This window comes from Priapulus caudatus, unplaced genomic scaffold (assembly GCF_000485595.1).
Source record: "Priapulus caudatus unplaced genomic scaffold, Priapulus_caudatus-5.0.1 Scaffold925, whole genome shotgun sequence".
Taxonomy (NCBI): domain Eukaryota; kingdom Metazoa; phylum Priapulida; class Priapulimorpha; order Priapulimorphida; family Priapulidae; genus Priapulus; species Priapulus caudatus.
Window position 1 is genome coordinate 155,664 of NW_014577986.1, and position 8,543 is coordinate 164,206.

The 8,543-nt window shown below is 48.0% G+C and overlaps 1 protein-coding gene across 2 annotated transcripts; it reads right to left on the minus strand.

Annotated features, from left to right (window-relative positions):
* Window positions 1-594: 594 nt before the first annotated feature.
* On the minus strand, window positions 595-3,533 carry LOC106814437 (sesquipedalian-1-like). 2 transcript variants are annotated; one of them, XM_014818755.1, is made up of 3 exons: window positions 3,483-3,533; window positions 3,056-3,108; window positions 595-2,821 (listed from the first exon to the last, which is right to left on the minus strand). In XM_014818755.1, exon 3 carries the CDS (start codon window positions 2,295-2,297, stop codon window positions 1,518-1,520), a length of 780 nt encoding a protein of 259 aa, XP_014674241.1. In that variant the 5' UTR covers window positions 2,298-2,821; window positions 3,056-3,108; window positions 3,483-3,533; the 3' UTR covers window positions 595-1,517. The 2 variants fall into 2 exon arrangements, with proteins under 2 accessions (XP_014674241.1, XP_014674240.1); XM_014818754.1 differs by having other exon boundaries at window positions 595-2,915.
* Between the last annotated feature and the right edge of the window lie 5,010 nt (window positions 3,534-8,543).

Consider the following 8,543-nt stretch of genomic DNA (forward strand, 5'->3'; position numbering starts at 1 on the left):
TATATATATATATATATATATATATATATATATATATCATCTTTTTTACACTCTAGCATGTCTACCATTGGGAAAAATTGATTTATGAAGGTATTGTTCCTACCCACATACGCGCATGTTGTTTTATGAAGACACTCGTGCTGGGATTTTGACACGACATTATGCTTTTGCGCTTTTGACCACAATTTTTCGTTCAGGCATTTGGAGCTCTCACATCGTGCCACACTTACACGAGGCACTTTATTTATTGTTCGAATGTCATTTGCACGGGTTTGGAAATGTGCAAGGCCATTAATGAGTATTAATTGGGAGTACCCCGCATCTGATCTGCCCGTGTGGTGTCAGAGTTTCCTATCTCGAATTTCATTTCGAATGCGTTATTATCAAGGCATTGTTTATTCTCACATATTGGGAACAATGGTGATACTAGGTGACAGTTGTACGGTACCACTCTGTGTTTTCTTGACTTTGTCTATAGGAATTGTGAAGAAAACGACGGAATATATGGAGACAATGCCGTTGTTCTATGAATTTTACGCAGTTGTTTTGTTCTTGTGCACGAACGTTTATAACACCATGCAGAAGTAAGAAGAATTTTTCAATGAAACACTTTTCCATCTGGATGAAAAAGGTGCAATTTAATACGTCGGAAATTTCACAAATACATATCTTAAACATGAATATTGATTCAATATAAAACTTTGGAAAAACGCATTAGCTCACTGTAGACTAATATTGATCAAATAAAGACGATTCATAAATAGAAGCATATATACTAATATATAATATTACAAGAAATTACTGGTAACATCATGCACCAGTATAGTAAGAGCATAATCATTCAGAAGTCAACAACAACTCGATGTTTTATACAAAAAATCACAATCAAGAATTTACTTGTCTTGCCAATTGTAACTAACAATCATTTAATGCATACTACATAATACTTTTAACATACCGGGATACTAATGAAATGACTCTAACCGTAACGAAGCGTAACATATATTATGACTGCCAAATGATCTAGTTAAACGCTCGCACGCATTACAATGTGATCAACACCAGTCGTAATCACTCCTGTGTACCAAGCCTCACACCTGTATGCACAAATTGAGGCACATTTTTTCCATGGCCTTTTCATTCTGATTGACACATTTCGTAATAGGCCACGTAATTTCAAAGTACCAAACATTCGTTGACTTTACGACAAACACTTTGCAATCACAATCTGACTTAACAACGCCATAGCTGTGAGTGAAGAACTGCTATAAATACACGCGGCGTCTAGCATCAGCGAATAATTTATCTAACATCTAGACTACACTGGGGTGGATAGTTTCAATCGATGGACGATTCGGCGTCGAACAACTAACAGATTCCATTTCCTTGTTGCATCAAGATTTCACAACAGCAGACCGTGGTTCGGTGCAAAGTTCGAGGTTATACGGCGGACTCGATCGTGCCGCCCTGAGCGGAGCTAGTTCTAGCCAAAGGGCGCCCCAAGGTCGCAACCCTCGCTACACGCTACTGAGATACGTCACGGACGGTCGCTCCACCGGCGCGGTTGCCGACGACGACGACTTCCTCTCCTCGATCTGCTTGCGTATCTTTGCGCCGAACTGTTCGTGGAGGTCGAGGAACGACTCTCGGCTCGACGCTCCGCTGCCGTGGCTGCGGCTGGACGTGACGCTAGGCGACCGCCGCGCGTCGCCGCCACGTCCCGCGCTCGCCCGCACGCAGAAGATGTCCGCCTCGCCGACCGCCGGGATCTTGTTGAACGGGTTGAAGCGCGGACGCCCGCCGCGGGACGACGACGACGACGACGTGAGACTGCCGTCGCTGCCCTGCGTCGCCGCGGGGTCGTCGCCGGGTCGCGCCGCATCCGTCTCGCGCTCCGCATCCTCCAGCTCCTCGAGCTGCCGCTGAAGCTCTGCGACCATCGTCTTGACGTAGTCGTATCCGGCGCAGGCGACGCGTCTCATCCACGCCTCCATGCTCTCCTGACTGTCGGCGGACAGCACGTAGGTGCGTGCGCCCGCGCCGTGGAACACCACGTTGAACGAGTACGGCTCTCGCTCGTCCTCGGCGAGCTCGACCGTGCATCCCTCGAGGATGATGACTCCGCACGGCTCTGCGTCGTCGCGCCGCTCGAAGTAGAACAGCAGGTTGCCCTTGAGGACGAAGTAGCGCTTCTGGAAGGAACGGTTCACCTCGCCGCGCTTGAGCAGGAAGCCCTGCCGGTCGACGACCGACGCTGACGTCGCGAAACGCACGACGTTGCGCTCGTTGATCTTCATCGTCGGGTACGGCCGCTTACCGCTGCCGCCGCCGCGCCGCCGCTTGATGCGCACGCCCAGGCAGAGGCAGTGGTTGTTGATGTCCTCCAGCTTGGTGAGCGGCGAGGGCGGGAGCGTTCCCCAGGGGGAGTGACGGAGGGTCTGGGGTCAGTGGTTTGTAGGGATGGAGGGAAGGAGGGAGAGAGGGAGGGAGGGAGGGAGAGAGGGGCGGTCGGCTACTTGCAGGGATGGAGTGCCCAGGGTAGGGGGGAGGTCGATAAGGTAGCGAGAGAGTCCGGCGGTCGGGGACTTGAGGGGAGAAAGAGAGGAAGGAAGAGAGGGAGAGAGCACCCAGGAAAGAAGGATTGAAGAGGTAGTGAGAGAGTCCGGCACTCAGCGACCTGAGGGGAGAGATGGAGGAAGAGAAGGATGGAGGCAGTGCCCGGGGAAGGAGGATTGGAGGGGTAGTGAGAGAGTCCGGCACTCAGCGACCTGCCTTCTCCGCTGACGTTCGTTAAGAACGAGCAACCTCCATCGTCGCACTTCTGAAATGGTTACGATAACTCTACGCCTGCAATAGTCTCTACAAAGTTTTGGTCGGGAATCCGAAGGCCGTCTCAATGCGTAGAAAGGCATGGGCTAGCGAGCGAGATCGTCGTAACATGCAAAAAAATGACGGAAAGAAAGATATAGAACCGTATTTAACCTCGACCATACTGATTACTAACAAATGGAATCATCAACATGTATCAAATACAACAGTATACTAGTGTTGCTACCTGATACTGATAGCGACAATGCTGTCCTGGTGCATCACTCCATCAGTATTTACCTGTGAATAAACAAAAGCCGATTAACGACATTGCCAAAATATTACTACATCACACGTATTGATCGGGTCAAAGATTTTTTATCATTCCCATAGATCTAGCCAATAATTTAAATTCATTGAATTTCCTACGGGGGGACTAAGTCTGAAAGTCACTAAGTAAAGGAAGTTTCAACGATCAAGGCCTATCATCGATCGTATCTATGACGATTCTCAACAGGTAATCTACTGATCAACAGATTATCTGAAACCATAACATAGGTCAGCATCTATGCCTACGCCTGTCCAAACCTATGTGTAATATAGTTTGTATTTACATGTCGTAGTTAGTAGTGTAACTGTAAGTAATAATAAATATATGACAAAGCAAGTTTCACCTGCGGGTTCAGGATGTTTGATGTGATGTTTACGATCGTGCATTACAAGCGCCAGCAGCGCCAGCAGCGCCATCTACTAATAGAGGCGCCACCTAGTAGTATCATCATAGACTAAGAATAACCATAGATATAATATAGAATGAAGATCTTCATTATATATCTATAGAATAACAAGTTAGTATCAAGATCACACCCATATATATATATATATATGATTATATATGTGGTTGTATGGTTTATAATGTGTTATGTATCATATGCATGGTTTATGATCTTGCAACCTTGCAATTGTCATATTATTTTAGAGATCATTACCCACCAGTCGCATCATACCGCCTCATACCGCTTCTGGAATTTTCCATAGCAGGAGACCTGCCTTCACACATCCCCAGTATATCTGCCTAATAAAATAATATTTTGTTGAAATTATACTTTTGTAATGGAGAGAATATACTCGCCACATTACCTTGTCACAAAGAATAACTCCCGATGCATCTTTTTAATCATTATAGTGTGTCGTGTTTTTCTGGACAGTCTGCAGCCCGGATATCCGCGCGAAGCGCGCCAACGCCGCCAGGGGCGGCATTCTAACACGATTTCGCTGCCACCATTCCATCACCTTCAACGGGTTTACATATATAAGGCAAGCAGCAAGCTCGCTGAGTTGAGCAGTTCTAGCGATTGGACGACGGATTTGACTACCCATGTAGCTTGACAATTGCTTGAAATGCTCGTATAAGATTTTTGGCGACTCGGCGCGCTTGGTTTCCTGTAAAAACACACTTTTAGTATTTTTTCACATCACTGTACATGAGTGTACATTAGTGTAGTGGCGGGCGATAGATGGCGTAACGACGCGATATGCGTGCGATTTCCCTTCGACGTTTCCTCGAGCCGGCTCGGCTTACGTTTGAAAAGGGGAGGGATTGTAGTGTTTAACCCTGAGGTCAGCTGAAACGTAAACTAACCGTTCCACGAACGTAAACAGAAACGTATTGCGTATATATATAATATATATATATTATATATGTGTGTGTTTGTACATATACACTGTACTAAAGCCGCCACACACGGTGTGTGTAAAGTGTTGTTATTGTATTGCAATAAACAATGTTTTGTCAACAACAGGACTATAAAAATATACAATATCGGCGATAATGTTACATTGTTTACGGATATTAGTTATATATTGTTATAAATCTGCGGAATGTCCCTCCTGTACTAATGAACAGAGATAGGCGCTGACGCGTCAGCGACCTGTCGTGTGTGTATGTAGATGCTGCGCCGCGCACGTCGTGTGTGTGTGTGTGTGCTGTGTGTGTGGTGTGTGTGTGTATGGTGTACGCGCTGTGGCGAATATATATATATATATATATATATATATATATATAATATACATATATATACATATATATTATGCGCTGTGTGGTGTGTGTGTACCGCGCGTGCGTATATATATATATATATATATTATATATATATATATATGGTGATGTGTGCGTTAGTCGCGCAGTGCGCTGTGTCTGTGTGGCACACACACACACACGCACGCACGCACGCACGCACGCACGCACGCACGCCACGCACGCACACACACACACACACACACAATACACACAACACACACACACCCACGCACGCACGCACGCACCGCACGCCACGCACGCACGCCCGCCGCACGCACGCCACGCACACACACACACACAACACACACACCACACACACAATATAAGTTTATATATTATTATATAACTATATATATATATATTAATTTCATTAGCATCCCAGAAAACACGGACACACTATAATGTATTAAAAAAGATGCATCGGGAGTTATTCTTCTGTGACAAGGTAATGTGGCGAGCATAGGTGTGCCGAGTATATTCTCTCCATTTACAAAAGTATAATTTCAACCGAAATATTATTTTATTAGGCAGATATACTGGGGATGTGTGAAGGCAGCGTCTCTCTGCCCTATGGAAATTCCAGAAGCGGTATTGAGGCGGATATTTGGCATTGCGACTTGGAAAGGTAATGATCTCTAAATAATAGAACAATTGCCAAGATCTTGCAAGATCATAAAACCATGCATAATATAATACATAACACATTATAAACCATACCAACCACATATATAATCATATATATATATATAATATATATATATATATTTTATGGGTGTGACGTTCTTCGGCTACTAACTTGTTATTCTATAGATATATAATGAAGATCTTCATTCATATATTATATCTATGTCCGTATATTCTTAGTCTATGATATACTACTAGTGTGGCAGCCTCTATTTAGTGATGGCGCTGCTGGCGCCTTGTAATGCACGCATCGTAAACATCACAATCAAACATCCTGAACCCGCCAGGCTGAAACTTGCTTTGCTCATATATTTATTATTACTTACAGTTACACTACTACAACTACGACATGCTAAATACAACTATATTACACATAGCGTTTAGACAGCGCGTAAGGCATAGGATGCTGCACCTATGTTATGCGGTTTCAGATACATCTGTTGATCAGTAGCATTACCTGTGAGCAGTCAGTCATCATAGATACGATCGCATTGATAGGCCTTGATCGTTGAAAACTTCCTTTACTTAGTGCACTTTCAGACTTAGTCCACCGTAGCCGAAATTCAAATAATTTAAATCTATTGGCCTAAGCATCTATGCGGAATGTTATAAAAAATCTTTTGACGCCGCCATCAATACGCTGTGATGTACTATATTTTGGCATGTCGTTATCGGCTTTTGTTTATTCACAGGTAAATACTGCATGCACCAGGAACAGCAATCTGCTCGCTATCAGTCTTCAGTAGTAGCAACACTTTAGTATACTGTTGTATTTGCATAACATGTTGATGATTCATTGTTAGTAATCGGTATGTCGAGAGTTAAATACGGTTCCTATATCTTTCTTTCGCATCATTTTTTTTTGCATGTTACGCACCGATCTCGCTCGCTAGCCCATGCCTTTCTAACGCATTAGACGGCCTTCGGCCATTCCCGACCAAAACTTTGTAGAGCTATTGCAGGCGTAGGGACGTAGAGTTATCGTAACCATTTCAGTGGAAGTGCGACGATGGAGGTTGCTCGTTCATACGAACCGTCAGCAGAGAAGGCAGGTCGCTGAGTGCCGGCTCTCTCACTACCCCTCAATCCTCCTTCCCCGGGCCACTGCCTCCATCCTTCTCTTCCTCCATCTCTCCCCTCAGGTCGCTGAGCTGCCGCGACTCTCTCCAACTACCTCTTCAATCCTTCTTCCTGGGCGTGCTCTCTCCCTCTCTTCCTTCCTCTCTTTCTCCCCTCAAGCTCCCTGCACGCCGCGACTCTCTCGCTTACCTTACTCGACCTCCCCCTACCTGGCCTACTCCATCCCTGCCAAGTAGCCGACCGCCCCTCTCTCCCTCCCTCCCTCCCTCTCTCCCTCCTTCCTCCATCCCTACCAAACCACTGAACCCAGACCTCCGTCACTGCTCCCCCTGGGCGAACGCTCCCTGCCCTGCCGCTCACCAAGCTGGGACGGACATCAACAACACTGCCCTCTGCCTGGGCATTTAGTGCGCATCAAAGCGGCGGCGCGGGCGGCGGCAGCGGTAAGCGGCCCCTCCCGCACGATGAAGATCAACGAGCGCAACGTCGTGCCGTTTCGCCCTGACGTCAGCGCGGTCTGTCGACCGGCAGGGCTTCCTGCCCTCAAGTCGCGGCCCGAGGTGAACCGTTCCTTACCAGCCAGCAGCTACTTCGTCCTCAAGGGCAAAACTGCTGTTCTACTTCGAGCCGACGTGCACGACGCAGAGCCGTGCGGTGTCATCATCCTCGAGGGGATGGCACGGTCGAGCTCGCGAGGACGACGCGAAGCCTACTCTTCACGTGGGTTCCACGGCTCGCCGGCGCGCACGGCAACCTACGTTGCTGCTCGCCGACAGTTCAAGCGAGAGCATGGAGGCGTGGAATGAGACGACGTACGCCTGCGCCGCGCATACGACTACGTTCAAGACGATGGTCGCAGAGCTTCAGGGCAGCTCGCAGCAGCTGTGCAGGATGCGGAGCGCGAGACGGACGCAGCGCCGACCCGCGCGACGACCCCGCGGCCGACGCGGCGGCAGCGACGGCAGTCTCACGTCGTCGTCGTCGCTCGTCCGGCGGCGCGCGGCGTCCGCGCCTTCAACCCGTTCAAACAAGATACCGGCGCCGTCGCCGCGAGGCGGACATACGTCTGCGGCGGCCTCTTTGCGACGCGCGGGAGCGTGGCGGGACGCCGCCGGCCGGGGTCGCCGAGCGTCACGTCCAGCCGCATGCCACGGCAGCGGAGCCCGTCGACGCCGAGATGTCGTTCCTCCGACCTCACGACAGTTCGGCGCAAAGATACGCAAGCAGAGCGCAGTGAGAGGAAAGATCGTCTGCTCGTCGGCAACCGCGCCGGTGGAGCGACCGTCCGTGACGTATCTCAAGTAGCGTGTAGCGAGGGTTGCGACCTTGTGGGCGCCCTTTGGCTAGCAACTAAGCTCCGCCCGGGGCGGCGCTGATCCGACGTCCTGCCATTAACCTCGAACTTTGCACCGAACCACGGTCTGCTCGTTGTTGAAATCTGACTGCAACAAGCGGAATGGAATCTGTTAGTGTTCGACGCCGAATCGCTCCGATCGATTTAAACTATCCACCCCAGTGTAGTCTAGCATGTATAGATAATTATTGGCTAATGCCCTAGACGCCGCCCGTGTATTTATAGCAGTTCTTCACTTCACAAGCTATTGGCCGTTGTTAAGTCAGATTGTGATGCAAAGTTTGGTCGTAAATGTCAACGGAATGTTCGGTATTGAAATTACGTGTACCTATTACGAAAATGTAGTCAATCAGAATGAACAAGGCCATGGGAAAAATATGTGCCTCAATTCTGTGCATACAGGTGTGAGGCTTGGTACCACAGAGAGTGATTCGACTGGTTGTTTGATCACATTGTAATGCGTAGCGACGTTTAACCTAGCATCATTTTGGCCAGTCATAATATTATGTTACGCTTACCGCTTACGGATCTCTTTTT